The following is a 23,002-nucleotide window of genomic DNA, read 5'->3' as shown; positions in this document are numbered from 1 at the left end:
AGAAATTGAATGTCCCCTTCCCCACAATTTCCTAAATCCAAACACGCCTAATTAGGGCAGAGACTTCAAGTGCCTCCACCAACCCTCTTCCCAATTCCCAAAGCGTGAGCAGCCCCCACTCAAATGTCGTTTCCGAGAGCAAGAAGACATGATGGCGCATGCTCTTTTTACAAGTGTAGTGTCCCACACTTCTAACCGTTGAAAGGCCAACGGGCATAATCAAATCAAATCGACCAAAAACTAGCCGTTGGAAATCTTCCTTTTTCTTCTTTGGACCCAACAGAAGACACCCTCGCCGACTTTCTTCTCCCTGCATTTTACCCTCGCCGTCTCTCTCTCTCTCTCTCTCTCTCTCTCTCCAACACAAGTCTCTGCATCCCATCTCTTGATTTTTTCTCGTCTCTTGATTTTTTCTCGTCTGCAAGAAAAGAAAAGGAGAAACGGAGATCCAATCCAAAGGAAGTCAATGGCTTCAAAGACGATTTCGAAGGACATCATCACGTTGAGGGGCTCCGCAGCCATCGTCAGCGAATTCTTTGGTATGTCATCCGAACTTCCTCTTCTTCTGGTCGATCATTGGTATGTAGAACTTTCTTCGTTTTCCTATCTTCTTCATAATGCCATGTACATTTTTCTGAAAGGAAAAATTTTCTTGTCTCCCTTTCACTTGAAACAGGTTATGCAGCCAACAGGTATGATTCATTCCCTTGTAAAAAAAATAATCAAAATTTTAAAGAAAAAGCAAGGGATCTTGAATCCTGAATGTGGGTTTGCAGTATCCTTTACAATCGAGGCGTTTATCCCGAAGAAAGCTTCGTTAAGGTGAAGAAATATGGGCTGCCAATGTTACTGACTCAAGATGAGGGGGTCAAGAACTTCATCACCAACATAACCACTCAATTGTCTGGTAATAAGATTGATCAATCTCCATGTTTCTAAGAATTTCAGTAAGAAAATGACTCGACAAGAATAAACAACAATAAATAAAAGAGTGGCTTCTTTTCAATCTTGAATACCGTTGTTATGTGTGTCGCAGAATGGCTTGAATCCGGAAAGCTCCAGAGAGTGGTTCTTGTTATCATGAGCAAGGCAACATCCGAGGTGTTAGAAAGATGGAATTTCAGCATCGAAACCGATAGTGAAGTCGTAGAAAAGGGGTAAATTTGTTCACTCCCCAGTGCTCCATGCCCTGTTTGATGAGCGAAGAAAATCAATTCTCTTTCTGCATTTTCTTTCTTTGGTGGTTGATCTTGGGGGGTTGACATTCTGGGTATTTTTACTTGTTCAGAGTTTCTAGAGCCAAGAGTGATAAAGAAATAATGAGAGAGATTCAAGCGATTATGCGGCAGATAGCGTCAAGCATTACCTATTTGCCCTGTCTTGATGAGTCGTGTATGCATTCCTCTGCTAAACTAATTTGGAAATTCTTCTTTTTTCTTCTCGATACTTGAAGATTAACAGTTTGTGGGTGTTGCAGGTGTGTTTGATGTGTTAGCTTATACTGATAAGGATTTGACGGTGCCGGTCACTTGGATGGAGAGTGATGCCAAACTGATTAAGAACCCACAAATGGTGAAGCTGCATTCTTTCGATACCAAGGTGATGGGAATCCCATCTTGTGAAAATCCTGCATAATCCTATCGATTCCAGAACCTGAACCAATGCAAGCAAAATTTCCAAAATTTGTAGAGATGTATAACATATAAGTTATACATGCTTGCATATCTATCATTCGAGTCCCTAACATTTATTCCAATAATTACATATTCGACTCATCCTAGTGTGCTGAAAATGTGCGCTGGTTGTTGCAGATCCACAAGGTCGACACGCTGGTCTCGTACAAGAACGATGAGTGGGACGACGAGCAGTGAAATTTTGGAAATGATTGTTTTGCATTTGCTAGAATTGATTACCGATTTTTTGTGAATCGTTTATTCACAAAGCCTCTGCTGATGGGATCTTTTTGTTGGATGCTGTGATGCAATTGTTTTTATTGAGTGTGTGTGGTACGGCGCTGCTGTAAAAAATGGATGTAGTATTGGAATTAGTCTTCAACTTTTCATACTTCTGTATGCATTTTCTTCGATGATTACAATGGCAGCAGCAGTGATGACATTCATTTTCATGTTAAAAGTTGCGTATACCATCTGCTGATAATTTGGTTTCCAATTATTTAAAGAAAAAGTTCAATCCACCAAACAAACTTTTTAAGCTTAGTTTTTTAACCATTTAAAAAGAAAATTTTCCATCGATCAACCAACCTGTCTCCTGCAAAACTGTTAAAAACCAATTTCCATCAAAGTAGTAATCATCAACTATTGTCCTCACCGTCATGGTTATTTCAGTGTCTGCAGTGTAAAACTCCACCAAATCGGAACTATATGGTCAATGTGCCAGGTTTGTTTGCAAAATTACAAGTTTCTTCCACCAAAGTAAAAACTCCACCAAATCGGAACTATATATGGTCAATGTGCCAGGTTTGTTTGCAAAATTACAAGTTTCCATCAAAGTAGTAATCATCAACTATTGTCCATCAAAGTAGTAATCATCAACTATTGTCCTCACCGTCATGGTTATTTCAGTGTCTGCAGTGTAAAACTCCACCAAATCGGAACTATATGGTCAATGTGCCAGGTTTGTTTGCAAAATTACAAGTTTCTTCCACCAAAGTAAAACTCCATCAAATCGGAACTATATGGTCAATGTGCCAGGTTTGTTTGCAAAATTACAAGTTTCTTCCACCAAAATTGTGGAGTCTACTCCTTGAACGTATTGACGGTTTGATCTGTTTTTTTTTTTTTTTTATGAGTAATTTCGATCCACTACCTCGAGCCAGGTCCATTTGGGGATCATAGGCCTGATTCATACATTTTGACACAAAATCCACCTCGAAGAGGAGAAAAAAGAAAGAGACGAATAGTAAATTTTAGTTGTTTTATCCAACTTAGGTGAACTGATCCTGTAAAATTGCAAATTTTGTACTCCTATCGGTTTGATCTATTTTTTTTTCTTTATGAGTAATTTTGATCCACTAACCATCAATCCTACCTCGAGCCAGGTCCATTTGGATCATAGGGCTGATTCATACATTTTGACACAATCCACCTCGAAAAGGAGAAAAAAGAAAGAGACGAATAGTAAATTTTAGTTGTTTTATCCAACTTATCCTGTAAAATTGCAAATTTTGTAAACCAGAGCCTGGTTTTTGAGATCAGAATTATTTTAAGTGTATAACTTTTCATTAACATTGCAAATTTTTAGCAATGGACTGGATCCCATAGAGAGTGCCTCATAAAAATTTGTATGCTATCTAATGTGTTGGCCAAGTTCACATGTAGTCAGGTATGGGCAATTTTTGAGTGACCATTTTAATGTGAAACTTGTGATAGAGAATGGCATGGGATTTGTTCTGGTAAAGAAAAGGTGAAACTTGTGATAGAGAGAAAGACTTCCAGGATGGTTCAGAACCACGTTCTTTTTTCTTGGGTGATTGACCTACCTTTTTTTTCAAAAATTATATGGCTGGCAAAAATGACACGTTTTGTGAAATGCCTTCAAAATTGTCAAATTTGTATGCTATATCTAAAATCACAAATATTGTTATTTTTATAACCTTTTTAGCCCTCGCACCTACCATTTTCGATGCAAAATTTCTCCATATGCGAATTTCCTCTGTCTCCACCGAAAACTTCAATCTTGCAAATACCTGAGTTATTGCATATTAAAAATTTACCAAATTTGCATAAAATAAGTGTGAGCAAACTTTCTTTTAAACTGGAATCGACAAACATCACAAATAATTGAGTTACTTTGCATAAAAAATTCTTAAATTCGCATAAAAATTTGTGAATTTTTAATTTAAACTGACAAACATCATAAATACTTGAGTACCTCGCATAAAAAATGTAATAATGTTGCATAAAAAATTTATGATTTTTTTTAACTCGAACCGACAAACATCTTAAATACTTGAGTTACCTCGCATAAAAAATGAAATAATGTCGTATAAAAAAATTGTGATTTTTTTTTGAACTCTAACCGACAAACATCGCAAATAATTGAGTTACCTCACATAAAAAATGTAATAATATCACATAAAAAATTGTGTTTTTTTTAACTCAAATCAACAAACCTCACAAATACTTGAGTTACCCAAGCATAAAAAATATAATAACATCACATAAAATATGTGTGTGCGAAACTTTCTTTTAAACTCGAACCTCCAAACATCACAAATACCTGAGTTACTTCATATAAAAAATTGCTAAATTTACATAAAAAATCTGTGAAATTTCTTTTAAACTCGAACTGAGAAACTGCACAAATACATGAGTTACTTCGCATAAAAAATGAAATAGCATTGCATAAAAAATTTATGAATGTCTTTTAAAATTTAAAACGCGCACCTTTTTTCTGCGTTTGAAATGCTGGTACTAGGTCTGGATCAAGGTTATTTTTGCTTAGGTTTATTTTCAACCCAGTATCAACATCTCAAAAATTTCACTTCTTTTTAAGAACAAATTCCAGGGTTCTTCATGGTCCCCAACTTGTGGCATCCAAAATCCCCTCCGCACAATTTTTGAGTTTTTTTTTATCTTTGATGACTTTTTCGGTGATTCTGATGAGGTTGCGACATTCTTTCCATTGACTTCTCTTGTTGGATCAAAATGTGAGTTCTTTATGGTTCCCAGCATGTGGACCCCAAAATCCCCTCTTCACATATAGTTTAGGGGTTTTTTTTAAAGAATATAATATGTTTGTTTTGAAGATTTGTGTTTGCTTCTTTGAAGATGCTTGTCCATTATTCTATGATTTTTTATTTTTCTGTATATGTATAATGGGCCTTGGGTTGATCGTGCATAAGGTGTTAATATGATAATTGGTTTTGCGTAGTGATTGTTGTATGTATTTTATTCTCAATAGATGTTGTATATTCCATTGGTGTAAGTAGTTAAGATAAGTTCAGTATCTGCTAACCTGCACTACCGTGTGAGTGAATCAAACTTACAATAAATAAAATTGAAACAAATAAACATGCTCATACAATCATTCGTTCCAAGGACTTAGTAAGGTGATGATGCCTCCTTGGAACTTGCATCAACAAGTTTAGAGAAAGTTAAACTTGCATTGTTTTGTGACTCTTCTCATACATAGTCTGATTTTCATAGTGCGTTAGAGTGGATACTTCAATTTTCAGAGTGAATTGCTTTGAATTGTGTAGACGATCTGCAGTGAAAGAAAAAAATTAACCAAAAAGCATCAACACATTCCAGGCAAAGGCTTGGTTTGAGAATAGTTGTAATAAAATTGGTTGCTCAAACCAGCCTTTTGCCTATATTGTGTTGGTATTTTTTTGTTATCTTTTTTCTTTCATTGCAAACCATCTACACAATTCAAACCAACTTGCTTTGAAAATTGGAAGAGTACATGCTCTAACGCACTGTGGAAAGGGAAACGTGGCGGACACCAACCCTATAAAGCCAAATCCACAATGCCAACTATTGTGCCTGAGGTACATGATATGCAGGAGACTGGCAGGGAGAAAAAAAATTTGATTTTGATGAAAAAAATTTGATGGCAAATAATGTAAGTGTGAAGTTTGCATGTTCATTTGTTTGTTCTTTTATATGTGTACTCATTTAAATATAACATGCATGTAACACATGTAACACCCCAACAATTTGGATGTGAAATTTTAGATAATTTTTTTTTAAATAGCGAAAGTGACAAGTCCAAGTGTCAGGCGAATTACAGGGTAAAATAGAAAAGTACTACAAGCATTTCATTCATTAATTAAAGCATTAATGTCAGGAATTACATTTTATAATTGAAATATAAATCTAGCTAATCAGAGTCTAAACAAGAACACTGAAAACTGAGATCTCATGGCTACTTCAGTTGCGACACCCGCGATCGCTCCATTCATTCGCTACCTGAAAAATTTAAATGCACAAAGGGTCAGTCTCCCCTGTCTGTGTAAGAAGCATTATATTTATATGTTGTGCTTAGTGTCCTATGTACAAATATGTGCAACAATTTAAAATTCTAGAATATCATGCGACATAACTTATTAATAAGGAAATTCTACTAAAACAGACATGTGTTCTATATTGCTATGAAACAAGGAAACAATGCTAGATCTAAGTTCATTCATACAGGCACTTCTTATTTCTATCATCTCTACAATTCCATACTAAGATTTATAATATTTACTTGGAGACTAATAATAGAAATAATTCCACACTTTTTATGTTTATCTTTCACTTACCTTATGGGTACGCACAAGCATTCGACGTCGTATCAGACTGAGACCATACGGAGGTCTATTAATTAGTAACCCGTATGACTAGCCGTACGGATATCCAAAAGGGATGGTCTGTGATCGAGAGAAAACTCCCTAGTGGATAGAACAAGAATTAGGATGCACCCTAGACACTTCTGCAGAAGACTTGGATCTACCGCCTATGACGCACTGGTAGTCCTGACTCCCTAACTCCGTGGACTGAAGACCGGGTGAGACACCTAGCTCTCACGAAAACTTGAATGTCCACAAAGCTTGTACCACCTACCCTCTCCAAGGTAGACCATGGGTCCAGTAACATACACCATCTTTTAGGTGTACCCAGAGCCCGGAGAATCCGGTAACATACACCTTCTTTCAGGTGTACCTAGAATCTCGAAGGTTTTATGTTTATATTTTCATTTAATCTTTTGTTTATAATCACGTGCGAGCTATTTCACCACGAGGGGTCCGGTAACATATACTGTCTTTCAGATATACCCAGAATCTCGCAAACCTTATGATTATGCATACATTTTTAATTTTTCAATTATTTTCTTGTGCGAGCCATCGCACCACGGGCGATTTCTAAAAATCCCGAACCCATGTTTGGGTTCAATCACATAATATGCATCCTACCATTTGGGGCGTCTCAAGAGAACTGCCCAGTATATTTCCCAAAACACGGCTCAACTCAGAGCCCATATTTGAACATTCATTTTCTGAGCTATGGCGTACGCATTCGTACCAACTAACCATGCCATCCACGTGGCATGGTTTGCTTGATTTATAATATATATATATATATATATATATATATATATATATATATATATATATATATATATATATCTTCAAGAGTGCCCTTACTAAGGTCACAAAGATTCGTCGCAACAAGTCGGGCTGTCATGCGCCCTCTCGTGTCGTGGCATTGTGGCTGCCACTTCCAGGTGATGCCATCAACCAAAGGTGCTAACCGTCAATATCGCTTGTTGAGGAGCCCACCCACCACCTATGTGTGCAAGGCTAAACGAGCACCCAAATGGGTTATCCAATCACGGCTGCACCCATGTTAGTAGTGCAACACCACGGTCTAATCCAGCAGGTCACGTCAGACCCCTATGGCCGACCCACCATCATGAGCAGTGGCCAACGCCACCACCACAACATTCCTGAATCCCAACGCTAGAGAGGGACTGAACCCTTCGATCCAGCCAACCAGGTTTGCATGAAGGCAGCCCCTACTACTGTCTGACAAGAGGGAGTTTACTCAGCTCAACCGGTTCCCAGTAGATCCATGAAGTACCATCCTGGACCATCGCTTCAAGGTTGCAGCCACGCGACACCAGCAGGGCCCGTAACTCATGCCGGACCAGCGGTGTCAAGCTATGTTGGCAAGATGCTGGTCTGGCCAGCATACAACGATCCATACCAAGTGCTGGCCTAGTGTGCATAACCTGCACGTTGGCGTTGGTGGTCCCTCTAGCTTGTCGATGGTCTGCTACCAAGAGTGGCAGAGCAGGCCTGTTAAGAGTCGGTGATAACCCACTACATCGACGTGGTTCAGCACAAATGGATAGGGAACATACAAGACAGAATGGGTCGGTTCTGCCCAGACATCCCTTACAAGTAAGGAACATGGTTGAGGCTTAGAACAACCTCAACCCATTTTCTTTTCTTTTTGTTTTTTCGTTTCCAGCACACTCACACACCGATATGGCTATACATTTCTACAACTTACCTATATGCCACCATAGTCATTGCATTAGTTGGTAATAGTGTGTGGTTAAATCGTTTATCAACCTTCTCAACATTACAGCAGTTTAAGTGAAACAAAAGCAACTTTCAATATTCAAGGCATACTTCTTATTCTCATTTGGTGCCAGACCACTGTTTTTTTTTTCATTACTAACTATTGACACAAAAGCAACTTTCAACATTCTCAATGTATCACTACCTAATGTATGTCAAAAATACTTCATCACCCTATTCAATTTAAACTGATGTGAATTAAGTGCCATGTGTGCAGTTCAAGCACTCAGTCCATGTACAATACAACGATGCATTCAAGGCACACTTAATCACCCTATTCAATATAACATTCGGTATCTACGAGTGTGGTGGGTGCTGCATGCTGATACATACCTGGAATAAGATCTATTATTTGAAAATGGTGCCAAGTGGTAGATCGGGTGTCCAAGTCCCCATGCTTGCACACTCGGCCCACCCCATCACGTAACCCTCACGAGTTACGTGATGGCATCCCAGGTCAATTCACCCCAAAGATGTTATTCTCTCTTCTTCTTTTTTTATCACACATTCTTGATCCACACTAGATGCGCATCGTAGGATGCTAGTTGCCAAAAGGGTAGCAACCCCTTATGCCAGGGTGATTCCAGCCGGTTGTATGTTCTCACATACAATCGAATGGTGCTGCAACATCTTGTGCTACAGGGCACCGAACCCAAACACATAGATAAATATACTCCTTACCTTTTTTTTTTGGAGTTTCGAGACGGCAATGGTTGCACCTTCTTTCCTTCGTTGGAGCGGCACACCACTTCAGAAATGGATGTCCACACGGTCCAGCAATGGAGGTCGACCACCACGGTGTGTGTGTGTGTGTGTGTGTGTGTGTGAGAGAGAGAGAGAGAGAGAGAGAGAGAGAGAGAGAGAGAGAGAGAGAGACGTCCAAAGTGGGTTGTAGCCTCCCACTTGAATCCCTATTTTAACTCCCTCTACTTAGGGGAGTTTTAAATTCTCAAGTTCAAGCCACCAGTTCAACCCACGATTTTCTTGGTAGGTGCTCCTCCATTTCCACAAACACCCCTCCCTCTTTTTTACTACAATCACTCCAACTTCCAATTTTTTTTTACTTTATTGGTACCCTTCATCTCATTTTGGTGGGATTCCCCGAAATTTTTGGTAAAGTGAGAGGAGTAGCAACTCCTCTCATGTTTTTGGTGGAGAAAAAGCCAAAAATTTAGGCTTGGCTTTGAGCCCAAGTTTTTACCATTCTAACAAGATAAAAACGTGGCCTTTATGTGCAAAAAGGCATTCCGCGCATAGAGGGTTTCGAACCATGGACTTTCACCAAAGGGGAAAAAACCCCACCACTTGTGCTATCTTTGTTTTCGTTGCAAAGTGTGTGAGTTTTTATGTATTTTACCCTTTTGGTTCCATTCTGGATTCCATATAAAAATGAAACATTTTTCTTTTCTACGTAGGCGTACCGTGGGTTTTGAACTAGGGTTGTGGCTCCACCCAACAATGCGTCCTACTACAACACCACTTCATCATTTGTTGTTTAATTTTGCAAAGAAATTTTCTATATGTCTTCTTGGGATGTTTCCCTAGTTGGTGGATTTTCTCGTTTCCACGTGGGCTTTCTCGATTCTTCTTGTTTTCGCATTAGCTTTCATTTAATATATACTTTGGATTCTCACACCAGAGTCTCAAAGTATTCAAATTTCTTGAGATAACTTCGCAAATCGGTTTGAATCTTTGGATCTCGCTAAAGTCAGGATCCAAGTCTCATTTCTAGTATTCATTATCGGGTTCACTCTAATAACCTGCAAGCATCGAAATCGCATTGACTATTACAAAAATCATATTATTTCACACAAATGCACATTTTTATTTTATTGATAATTCCTTAAAATTCATGAGTTTTACATCCTTCTCCCCTAAAAATAGAATTTCATCCTCAAAATTTGTGATACATAGCACTTAAACTGAGGGTACTTGTCCTTCATTGCTTTCTCTGGTTCCCACGTGCATTCTTCTAAGCCATGATGCCTCCATCTCACTTTGACTAATGGGACGATCTTATTCTGCATCACTCATTCCCGACGATCCACGATCTCTATTGGTCTCTCTTCTATTGTCAGATCCTCTTGCACACTTATATCCTCGAACTGAATCACATATGAAGGATCTTGAATGTATTTCCTCAACATTGATATATAGAATACATTATGAATCCTAGCAAGTTGAGAGGGTAGCTCTACTCGGTATGTTGTCTTGCCGATCTGCTCTAATATTGGGAAAGGTCTGACATATCTAAGACATAACTTTCCCTTTTTTTCAAATCTAAAGACGCTCTTGGTCGGCGATACCTTGACGAACACTGCATCCCCCACTTTGAAACTAAGCTCCCTACGTCGCTGGTCCGCATAGCTTTTCTATCGACTTTGCGCCACTCGAAGTTGATCTCGTATCATCTGTATTTGCTCTATGTAATGCTGAAGTATTATTGGTGACTCAACTGCTCTTTCGCCAACTTCGTTCGAGTGTACCGGTGATCTACAAGGTCGCCCATATAATGCTTCGAAGGGCGCCATACCGATGCTCGCGTGGTAGCTATTGTTGTAGGCGAACTCTGTTAGTTCCACATGAGCGTCCCATTCACCTTTCCAATCTAGCATACAGGCACATAACATGTCCTCCAATGTCTATATGGTTCTCTCTGACTGTCCGTCGGTCTGTGGGTGAAAGGCAGTGCTGAACTTCAACTTAGTATCCAACGCCATCTGTAACTACCCCACAATCGCGAGGTGAAACGAGGGTCTCTATCGGAAATAATCGAGACTGGTACTCTGTGTAGTTGTACTATCTCCTGGATATACAATTCAGTCAAACTCTCTAATGATTGACCCTTCCTCATCGGTAGAAAGTGTGTTGATTTAGTGAGTTGGTCTACCACTACCCAAATAGCATCATGATTCTTGCGGGTTCACGACAGCCCCATCACGAAATCTACGATGATATGTTTATCTTGGTCTCTGATGCGCAATCTTGATTTGTTGACACGTCAAGCACTTCGTGACATATCTGGCAACATCGCACTTCATTCCATTCCACCAGTACCCGTGTTGTAGATCTTTGAACATCTTGGTACTGCCCGGGTGAATGGTGCACTTGCTCTTATATGCCTCTGTCAATAATTCTTCTCTGAGCTCTGAATCACTCGACACCCATAGTCGATCCTTAAACCATATGCCTTTGTCCTCTTTGTGTTGAAATGTTGTGTCCTCTTGCAGCGCCAATGCCTCTATCTTCTCATATTGTGAGTCCTCCTTCTGCTTAATAACAGTTTGCTCTCACAGTTTCGATTGTGTCATCAGGCTAGACATCCTGAGTATGCCTTGATCAACGAAGAAAGGTCTCCACTCCGTGAAATTGGAAATCATCTTCCATCCAATGCTTACCAAGCTAGACAGATTTCCCCCAGCCTTGCAACTAAGGGCATCTCTAACCACATTTGCTTTCCCAGGATAGTAAGAGATTGTAAACTCTTAATATTTTATGAACTCAAGCCACATTCTTTGCCGCATGTTGAGCTCCTTCTGAGAGAACATGTATTTCAAGCTCTTGTGGTCTGTGAAAACTTTGAACTGTTCTCCATACAAGTAGTGCCTCCAAACCTTCAAGGCAAAAACCACGGCCGCCAACTCCAGATCATAAGTGAGATAGTTTCTCTCATGAGTCTTCAATTGTCGTGATGCATAGGCAATGACTTTTCCATATTACATCAGCACACAACCCAACCTTGTATCGGAACCATCTGTATATACTACAAATCCGCCACTTCTTGATGACAAAGCGAGTACTGGTGCTATTGTGAGTTTTGCCTTAAAGATTTGGAAACTCTCTTCTCTCTTCTCATACTCTCTTCGCTCTTCTCATTCCACTCAAATTTCACCCCCTTCCTTAGGAGTTTAGTCATTGGCATAGCGATTTGAGAAAAGTCTTATATGAATCACCTATAATATCTTGCTAATCCCAGAAAGCTTCAAATCTCACTGACATTCTTCGGTTGTGCCCAATTCATCACGGCCTCAACCTTGGCTGGATCTACTGAGACTCCGTCCTTCGAGATCACATATCCAAGGAACATGACTTCTTCAAGCCAAAATTCACATTTTAAAAATTTGGCTTACAATTGATGTGTTCAGAGGGTCTCTGAAATAATCTTTAAGTGTTCCCGATCTTTCACCGTATTCTCGAAATACACTAGTATGTCATCGATGAAAATGATGACAAAGGTATCTAAATATGGCCTGAATACCCGATTCATCAGGTCCATGAATGTAGCTGGGGCATTCATGAGTCTGAATGGCATCACCACGAATTCATAATGCCAATATTTGGTTCTAAATGCTGACTTAGGGATATCTTCGTCTTTTATTCTCAATTGGTGATATCCCCACCTCAAATCTATCTTTGAGAAGACCTTCGCTCTTTTCAACTGGTCAAATAGATCCTCGATATGCGGTAGTGGGTATTTATTTTTCACGGTCGCTTGATTCAACATTCGGTAGTCTATGCATAGCCTCATAGACCCGTCTTTCTTCTTCACAAACAGGACTGGTGCTCCCCAAGGATATGTGCTAGGTCGCACAAAACCGTGCTCCATCAGCTCCTACAACTGCTTCTTTAATTCCTCCAACTATGTTGGTGTCATCTGATAAGATGCTCTTGATATTGGCTTCGTTTCTGACATCAGTTTGATCTCGAACTTGACTTCCCGCTGAGGAGTAGGTCCAGGAAGTTCTTCTGGGAATACATCAGCAAAATTGTGGACGATTTCCATATCCTCAATCGGAGTCGACTTCATTTCTCCTCCAATCATACTGATTAAGAAAGACATATCTCTCCGACGGAGATACTTGAGGGTCGAAAAAACCCTTTTCTTTATTCTAGTCCTTGCCAGTCAGAATTCAACCTCTGGCATGTATGGTCAGGACAGAATTACTTTTCCTTCTCTACAAATATCTCTAGCATAGTGTTCGAAAAGCCAATCCATACCCAGTATGACATCGTATTCGGTCATATCGAGTATGATTAGGTTGACAAGTAAATTGTGTTCTCCTAAAACAACTTCTATTCTCCTAAAACAACTTCTACTTTTGGCATGTAGTTCACACAAATTTCATTGAATCCTATAGGGTTATATACTACTAGTTCTTGATTCAATGATTCTGTGGGGATTCTAAGTTGTTTTGCGAAATATAAAGAAATGAAGAAATGAAGAAATGAGAAGCTCGTTAGTCAAATAATACTAGAGCAGCTTGGCCGAAAATACACATTTTACCTTGCACCGAGTCCCCTTTTTGTAATTGATCGGTCGAGGTAGCGTAGACTCGACCCGCTACTTGTTGTTGAGCCACTTGTGGCTGTGGTGGTGGTGCTCGATGCTGTTGTGGCTGTTGTCCCCCAGTCCCACTCTGTGCATCATCGACCTGCTTCTTCTGACACTCCTTGATATAGTGACTCTGTGCATCGTCGGCCTACTTCTTCTGACACTCCTTGATATAGTGACTCTGTGCATCGTCGGCCTACTTCTTCTGACACTCCTTGATATAGTGACTCTGTGCATCGTCGGCCTACTTCTTCTGACACTCCTTGATATAGTGTCTCATTTTCTCGCAGTAGAGACACCCTCCTGTCTCACGGGGACACTGTTGACTGGGGTAAAAGCGGTTGCACTTCTGGCACCTCTGATTCTGCCCTGGCCTTGGTCTGGTGCCTCCGTTGTGCCTTGGTTTCTTAGTCTGATGGTTAAAACATTTCCCACCAAACCTCTTCTTGAACTCGGGTTTCTGAACCTCAGTTTTGTTTTTGTGCGACTTTTTCCCCTCCTTTCAATCATTGTCGAGGAGAGTCGCAATCTGAATAACAAGGATAGTTGATAACAAGTCAACGTTCCTTGATATACTAAGTATTAACCTTACTAACTCAAATAAAACTTATATAACCACGGATATAGTGATTTTACCTGAATGGCTTTATCAAGGGTCTTGAGCCCTCGAGTGTACAAACGATTCCTCAAACCCGTCTTCAAGCCTCGAGCAAACTTCATCGCTCGATCTTCGTCTGAAGTGTACACGTTCGGACAGTAACGTTTCAAGCTATGAAACTTAGTGATATAGTTTGCCAGGGACATCTCACCCTGCTGCAGGTCCAAGAACTCTTGTATCTTCTTCGCCCTTTCATGCTTTAGAAAGTAGACGGCATTGAAGACCTCTACGAACTCCACCCAAGATACAGGATCGTCCTGAAACTTGACTGCCCTAGTGGTCTCCCACCACTTTTCGGCGTGGTCCTTGAGAAGATAAGTCCCAAAGTCCACCTGACGCTCCTCGGGTACCTCTAGTACACGAAAGATGCGCACGATCTCCCTGATCCAACTCTCGGCCACTTCCGGGTCTGTCTTCTCAGAGAAAGCGGGAGGGTCCATATCCATGAATTTCTTATAGGACATAGCTCCACCGTTCGTACTCTTCTCGTGGGCCACCTAGTGCAGATTGACGCCCATTTGTTGCATAGCCGAAGCCTGCTGGCCAACCACCTTGGCCAGGTTGTGCAATGTCTCCATTATGTCATTGCAACGGTTCGACCACGTCATCTATGTGAACAAATAATTAAATAAAAATGAAATTGTCACCAACCTTCATTTACAATTCCATAGAAACACAATATACAATTTTACTAATTTACTTCTAAGATACTAAAATCACATTATACCCTACTTACAGAGTCATCGCGGTCGCTGGAAGAGCCAAGATCTCATATTTTACAGTCCTACTCTGATACCAAAGCTACAACACCCCAACAATTTGGATGTGAAATTTTGGATAATTTTTTTTAAAATAGCGGAAGTGACAAGTCCAAGTGTCGAGCGAATTACAGGGTAAAACAGAGAAGTACTAAAAGCATTTCATTCATTAATTAAAGCATTAATGTCATTAATTACATTTCATAATTGAAATATAAATCTAGCTAATTAGAGTCTAAACAAGAACACTGAAAACTGAGATCTCATGGCTACTTCTGTTGCGACACCCGCGATCGCTCCATTCATTCGCTACCTGAAAAATTTAAATGCAGAAAGGGTCAGTCTCCCCTGTCTATGTAAGAAGCATTATATTTATATGTTGTGCTTAGTGTTCTGTGTACAAATATGTGCAACAATTTAAAATTCTAGAATATCATGCGACATAACTTATTAATAAGGAAATTCTACTAAAACAGACATGTGTTCTATATTGCTATGAAACAAGGAAACATTGATAGATCTAAGTTCATTCATACAGGCACGACTTATTTCTATCATCTCTACAATTCCATACTAAGATTTACAATATTTACTTGGAGACTAATAATAGAAATAATTTCACACTTTTTATGTTTATCTTTCACTTACCTTGTGGGTACGCACAAGCATTCGACGTCGTATCGGATCGAGACCATACGGGGGTCTATTAATTAGTAACCCGTATGACTAGCCGTACGGATATCCAAAAGGGACGGTCTGTGATCGAGAGAGAACTCCCCAGTGGATAGAACAAGAATTAGGATGCACCCTAGACACTTCTGCAGAAGACTTGGATCTACCACCTAGGACGCACTGGTAGTCCTAACTCCCTAACTCCGTGGACTGCGGACCGGGTGAGATGCCTAGCTCTCACGGAAACTTGAATGTCCACAAAGCGTGTACCACCTACCATCTTCAAGGTAGACCATGGGTCCAGTAACATACACCATCTTTTAGGTGTATCCAGAGTCCATAGAATCCGGTAACATACACCTTCTTTCAGGTGTACCTAGAATCTCGAAGGTTTTATGTTTATATTTTCATTTAACCTTTTGTTTATAATCACATGTGAGCTATTTCACCACGAGGGGTCCGGTAACATAAACTGTCTTTCAGATATACCCAAAACCTCGCAAACCTTATGATTATGCATATATTTTTATTTTTTCAATTATTGTCATGTGCGAGCCATCGCACCACGGGCGATTTCCAAAAATCTCGAACCCATGTTTGGGTTCAAGCACATAATATGCATCTTACCATTTGGGGCATCTCAAAAGCACTGACCAATATATTTCTCAAAACTCAGCTCGACTTGGAGTCTATATTTGAATATTTATTTTCTGAGCTATGGTGTACGCATTTGTACCCACTAACCATGCCATCCACGTGGCATGGTTTGCTTGATTTATAACACACACACACACACACACACACACACACATATATATATATATATATTTCTTCAAGAGTTCTCTTACTAAGGTCAGAGAGACTCGTCTTAAGAAGTCGGGTTGTCATGAGTCATCTCGTGTCATCGCATTGTGGCTGCCACTTCCAAGTGATGCCATCAACGAAAAGTGCTAACCGTCACTATCACTTGTTGAGGAGCCCGCCCACCACCTATGTGTGCAAGGCTCAATGAGCACCCAAATGGGGTTATCCAATCTCGGTTGCACCCACGTTAGTGGTGCTGCGCCACGGTCTAATCCAGCAGGTCACGTCAGACCCCTATGGCCGACCCACCATCATGAGCAGTGGTCAGCGTCGTCACCACAACATTCCTGAATCCCAAGGCTAGAGAGGGATTGAACCCTTCGATCCAGCCAACTAGGTTTGCATAAAGGCAACCTTTGCTACTGTCTGACAAGAGAGAGTTTACTTGGCTCAACCGGTTCCCAGTAAATCCATGAAGTACCATCCTTGACCATGGCTTCAAGGTTGCAGCCACGTGACACTAGCAGAACCCGCAGCTCATGCTGGACCAGTGGTGTCAAGCGATGTTGGCAAGATGCTGGTATGGCCAACATACAGCAAGCCATACCAACTGCTGGCCCAGTGTGCATGTAACGCCCCAGAATCCTAACTTTGAAAATCCTTTAGATTTTTAGGCTAATTTTTTTTTTGAAATATATTGCGCAAAGCGAAAAAACAAGTGAAAATTTTGGGCGGGTTACAGGATGAGCAATAAGAAGAAATATTTTTATTAATATTGTTTACAAAATGATACTATATTTTTCTTTACAAAAGACAACTGCCAAGATCTTCAATATTCTAGAGTGTGGGTTTAGTCATCCGTCGCACATCGAGCTCCATTGCACCACGAGAAGTCACAACCTGTATCCCCATAAAACGAGGTCAGTACTCTTGCAAGTTGGTGAGAAATCATCCACGACAATCTATTTGCGCAAATCATAGTGTTTATAACATTATATGCATCTAATAACATAATTAATCAAAGCATCAGCATAAGCGAATTTATCGTGACGAAAAGGTAAGACATCACAAGCAATGCATATGTACAAGTGAACATACATGTGCATCGTAGTGAGACAATTAGCATAATTGAAGTGATTAAATACGTGTAATTGCAACAAGTAAAGAAGCAGTAAAAGAACAATGCTAAGTAATAAACGACAACGCCATGCACCAACATACTTAGGCAGGTACATCAATCATTTAAGCAAGTGAGCAAGGAAGATGCAACTCTTGCGTCATGATCAAAATAAGCAGTGCGATCATGAACAAGCGACTAACATGATTAACATTAGCATTCAACAATGAATATTTCATTAATTATCTAACCAAAGGAAGACCTCTCTAGAATTATATCGCATGAGATATTCATAAGAAAGAAAGTACGGGTAACTGCACATTTCTGACATAAGTGAGCTCAACTCATAAGGTGGGTCCATTGCCTACACTAATGCGCCACTGAGTTTTTAGCATTCCACAAAGTCTCACAAACAAATATGCCCCTTACAAGGTGCCTCGAGTCCCCTTTATACTTACGAGACAGATTAAGTGCCAAAGGTGAATCATGTGATCATTACAAACATACGTGAAACACAATCAAATATTCATTAAATTCTAGGACACTTGAATTATCAACATGATTCATGCAATTACTCTAAGTTTGGTGACATGATGTGCAAGTGAAAGAACTCATTCGTGTTATAACATTTATGTCGCATTGTTCTCATATAGTGTGTAAGCGTACATAAATTAAAGCAATATGAGCATGATAATGCATGTTGGCTAATCTCAATTCGACCATATTAGATGATAAACAAGCTTAATTAGGCTATTTGAGTGCAGTGACTTGGTGTCTCAGCTGGGCTGCACCCAACTCGGCCCTAAAAGAGAGAAATTTAAAACAAGTTAAAAGAAAATCATGATTTCCTATAATAGCAGAAAGATCAATATTTTTGAGATATTTAAGAGAAAATTTAGCCCTGACCCTAAACACAAAAGTTGTAGAGTTATCTCTTATTTGTCCACAGAATCAAACCAATCGAATTTTCATTGAAGGAGTCAGGAGAAATCTTGAAAATATGGGACGTTGTTCAGGGCATTCTGGACTGAGCAGGGACTGACAAAAATCTGAATGTTCTACATTTTGACAGAGAATTTGGAGGACCCTACGGACCGAATTAGGAAAAGTTCTCAACTATAAAGTTGGAGGACTGTGTCTTGGATTTCCAGAATATCCAAGAACATTGAAATCCAACTTGTATCCAGGGAGATACAATCAATTTATAGAGGTGTCTCTGACAACTCTAGAATCGGGAAAGAACTAATGCATGCAAAAACTATATTTTTGACAAAGATTTTAAAAGATCCCATAGACCAAATCAGGCCATGCTTTTAACTACAAAGTTATAGGCCTAAGTCTTAGCTTTCTATATTGTTCAAGAACACCAAAATCCAACATGTATCCAGGGAGATACAGTCAATTTATCAAAGGCATCTTTGACAACTTTGGATTCAAGAAAGGTCCAATGCATGCAAAAACTATATTTTGACAGAGATTTTATAGGATTCTATGACCGAATTAGACCAAACCTTTAACTACAAAGTTAGAGTTCTGAGTCTGAGCTTTCCAGAATGTTTAAGAACACCGAAATATGACTTGTATCCAGGGTGATACATTTAATTTATCAGAGGTATCTTTGATAACTCTGGATTCGAGAAAGATGCAATGCATGCAAAAACTATATTTTTGACAGAGATTTTAAAGGACCATGCGGACTGGATCAGGCCAAACTTTTAACTATAAAGTTAGAGACATGTGTTTGAGATTTCCAGAATATCCAAGAACACCAAAATTCGACTTGTATTCAGGGTGATACAATCGATTTATCAAAGGTGTCTCTGACAATTCTAGATTCAGGAAAGATCCATTGCATGCAAAAACTATATTTTTTTTTTGAAATATAAGTGTGTATGTTCACGTGATGCATCTTACATAAGTGCTATAAACTGAATATAAGGAACAACACACAAATCTAATCCACTGAATCCACATGCAACTCAACACACATGCATTGTGGAACTCAGTTTCTTGTTTACACAAGGAATGGAGAATACATTACCAAAAATAAAAATAAAAATGAACAATGAAAGAAATCTCACCTTCAATGGCTTTTGGAACGATGGAGGGGATCTCCTCTTGCTTGAGCGTTTAGGATGAAATCTCACGTGGTACCCAACCCTACATACTAGCAAGGTGGAGAGAAACAAGGAAGAAACACGATCGGCTATGGTGGGAGCCCCACGATTTTGGGAGAGAGAGGGGAGAGAGAGAAAGAAGAGGAGAGAATGACTTTCTCTCTCTTATCAAAGGTTAAATATGCTAGAGTTTTAAGTGAATGGCTGAGATTAAAAGTTAAAAATGAATGGCTAGGATGTATGCCACACCCTTCTAGGCGGTGACATACTTGTAATATTTTAGTTCTACTTTTCCTGCACCCAATAGGCTTATTTCGTTTGAATTTCTTTGGAAACCTTTCAAAAATGCCACTCTTCAAGGCCCTACATGCCCTTTTGGGTTTGAAAAAGTTTCAAAAATGCCCCCACATGCCCCCTAGAGTGAAAATACCCCATGTATTTTATTTTATTCGAAATAAACCTAAGTTTTAGAGAACATCACTCTAAATCACCGAAAACCCCAATTTTTGATAATTCTCTTATCTTAATTTTCTCAAAATGAGTTGAGTTTAGACAATTACACTTTTGGTAAATCAAAACCAATGCCCCTATGCATTTTTAATAAAACTTACGTGTTTGACATAATATCACTATGATATATGTATATGTATACATATATTCTAGGGTTTCGTATGTACGTAATATACATATGAAAATATGTACACATACGTATATACTTATACATACACACACACACACACACACACACACATATATATATATATATATATATATATATATATATATATATATATATATATATGTATACATACCTAGATCCATGTAAACACACATAAATTTTAAATTTCCATTTATAAGTAAATTTTCAAAGCACATCTTTAAATTTTCATCTCTTGCGAAAATTGTTCCCATTATGACTCATTCCCTATCAATATACATTTTCTAGTAGTTCACATGAAATACCAAGGTTTTTTTCTCGTTTGGGTCTCAAATTTGAGGATTGACTAATCTAATATATTATGACTTTAATTAAAGGTTCTTAAAAATTAATGTATTATAGATTGCCTTCAATCATGTCGTACATCTTACTTATGCGACTTAGGATCTCGTATATCCATACTTATATACATATACATATACATATGTATAATGCAAAATTATATGTGAAAACCTCGTAATTAACACAAGCCATTTACCATCATTGAATCACATCATACCTTGCATTTTCTTAGAAAAATCTCGGGTCTTACAGTGCATAACCTGCACGCTGGCATTGGTGGTCCCTCTAGCCTGTCGATGGTCTGCTGCCAAGAGTGGCAGAGCAACCCTGTTAAGGGTCTGTGATAACCCTCTGCATCGATGTGGTTCAACCCAAATGGATAGGGAACATACAGAACAAAATGGGTCGGTTTTGCCCAGACATCCCTTACAAGTAAGGAACGTGGTTGAGGCTTAGAACAACCTCAGCCCATTTTCTTTTCTTTCTCTTTTTTTCGTTTCCAGCACACTCACACACCGATATGGTTATACATATATACAACTTACCTATATGCCACCATAGTCATTGCATTAGTTGGGAACAGTGTGTGGTTAAATCATTTATCAACATTCTCAACATTACAGCAGTTTAAGTGAAACAAAAGCAACTTTCAATATTCAAGGCATACTTCTCATTCTCATTTGGTGCTGGACCACTATTTTTTTTTCATTACTAACTATTGACACAAAAGCAACTTTCAACATTCTCAATGTATCACTACCTAATGTATGTCACAAATACTTCATCACCTTATTCAATTTAAACTTATGTGATTTAAGTGCCATGTGTGCAATTTAAGCGCTCAGTCCATGTACAATGCAACGATGCATTCAAGACACACTTAATCACCCTATTCAATATAACATTCGATATCTACGAGTGTGGTGGGTGCAACATGCTGGTACATACCTGGAATAAGATCTATTATTTGAGAATGGTGCCAAGTGGTAGATCGGGTGTCCAAGTCCCCATGCTCGCACACTCGGTCCACCCCATCATGATGGCATCCCGGGTCGACTCACCCCAAAGATGTTATTCTTTCTTCTTCTTCTTTTTTTATCACACGGTCTTGATCCACACTAGACACACATCGTAGGATGCTAGTTGCCAAAAGGGTAGCAACCCCTTATGCCAGGGTGATTCCAGCCGGTTATATGTTCTCACATACAATCAAATGGTGTTGCAACATCTTGTGCTACAGGGCACCGAACCCAAACACATAGATAAATATACTCCTTACCTTTTTTTTTGAGTTTCGAGACGACAACGACTGCACCTTCTTTCCTTCGTTGGAGCGGCACACCACTTCAGAAATGGAGGTCCACACGGTCCATCAATGAAGGTCGACCACCAGAGAGAGAGCGAGAGCGAGAGCGAGAGCGAGAGCGAGAGCGAGAGAGAAACATCCAAAGTGGGTTGTAGCCTCCCACTTGAAGCCCTATTTTAACTCCCTCTACTTAGGGGAGTTTTAAATTCTCAAGTTCAAGCCACCACCTCAACCCACGATTTTCTTGGTGGGTGCTCCTCCATTTCCATAAACACCCCTCCCTCATTTTTACTACAATCACTCCAACTTTCAATTTTTTTTTTTACTTTATTGATACCCTTCATCCCATTTTGGTGGGCCAAACATTTAGGCTTGGCTTTGAGCCCACGTTTTTACCATTCCAACAAGGTAAAAACGTGGCCTTTATGTGCAAAAAGGCATTCCGCGCACAGGGCGTTTTGAACCATGGTCTTCCACCAAAGGGGCAACAAACCCCACCACTTGTGCTGTCTTTGTTTTCGTTGCAAAGTGTGTGATTTTTTTTGTATTTAACTCTTTTGGTTCCGTTCTGGATTCCATTTAAAAAGAAAACGTTTTTTCTTTCTACGTAGGTGTACCGTGGGTTTTGAACTAGGGTTGTGGCTCCACCCAACAGTGCATCCTACCACAGCACCACTTCATCATTTGTTGTTTAATTTTGCAAAGAAATTTTCTATATGTCTTCTTGAGACGTTTCTCTAGTTGGTGGATTTTCTCGTTTCTATGTGGGCTTTCTCGATTCTTCTTGTCTTTGCATTAGATTTCATTTAATATATACTTTGGATTCTCACACTAGAGTCTCAAAGTATTCAAATTTCTTGAGATAACTTCGCGAATCGGGTCAGATCTTCGGATCTCGCTAAAGTCCGGATCCAAGTCCCATTTCTAGTATTCATTATTGGGTTCATTCTAATAACCCGCAAGCATCGAAATCGCATTGACTATTACAAAAATCATATTATTTTACACAAATGCACATTTTTATTTCATTGATAATTCTTTAAAATTCATGGGTTTTACAACACATATGTAGCATTTAGCAAGATTCATAAAAAGACTTAAAACATAATCGCTTCATAAGAAAAAGAGAAAATCTGTCAAAGACAC

The 23,002-nt window shown here is 39.3% G+C and overlaps 2 protein-coding genes across 2 annotated transcripts; one reads left to right on the top strand and one right to left on the bottom strand.

Annotated features, from left to right (window-relative positions):
* Positions 1-400: 400 nt before the first annotated feature.
* Positions 401-2,133, top strand: MAD2 (DNA-binding HORMA family protein). Its single transcript, XM_090004553.1, has 7 exons — positions 401-539; positions 677-692; positions 777-907; positions 1,037-1,157; positions 1,289-1,392; positions 1,478-1,599; positions 1,812-2,133. Exons 1-7 carry the CDS (start codon positions 467-469, stop codon positions 1,869-1,871), a joined length of 627 nt encoding a protein of 208 aa, XP_089860679.1. The 5' UTR covers positions 401-466; the 3' UTR covers positions 1,872-2,133.
* Positions 2,134-13,926: 11,793 nt separating this feature from the next.
* On the bottom strand, positions 13,927-14,546 carry LOC149840801 (uncharacterized). Its single transcript, XM_090005138.1, has 2 exons — positions 14,061-14,546; positions 13,927-13,953 (listed from the first exon to the last, which is right to left on the bottom strand). Exons 1-2 carry the CDS (start codon positions 14,544-14,546, stop codon positions 13,927-13,929), a joined length of 513 nt encoding a protein of 170 aa, XP_089861264.1.
* Positions 14,547-23,002: the final 8,456 nt, after the last annotated feature.

This window comes from Nuphar pumila, chromosome 4 (genome assembly GCF_984573655.1).
Source record: "Nuphar pumila chromosome 4, dmNupPumi1.hap1.1, whole genome shotgun sequence".
Classification (NCBI taxonomy): Eukaryota; Viridiplantae; Streptophyta; class Magnoliopsida; order Nymphaeales; family Nymphaeaceae; genus Nuphar; species Nuphar pumila.
The sequence above is the reverse complement of the archived record's forward strand: the minus strand, read 5'-3'. Positions and strand labels throughout refer to the sequence as shown.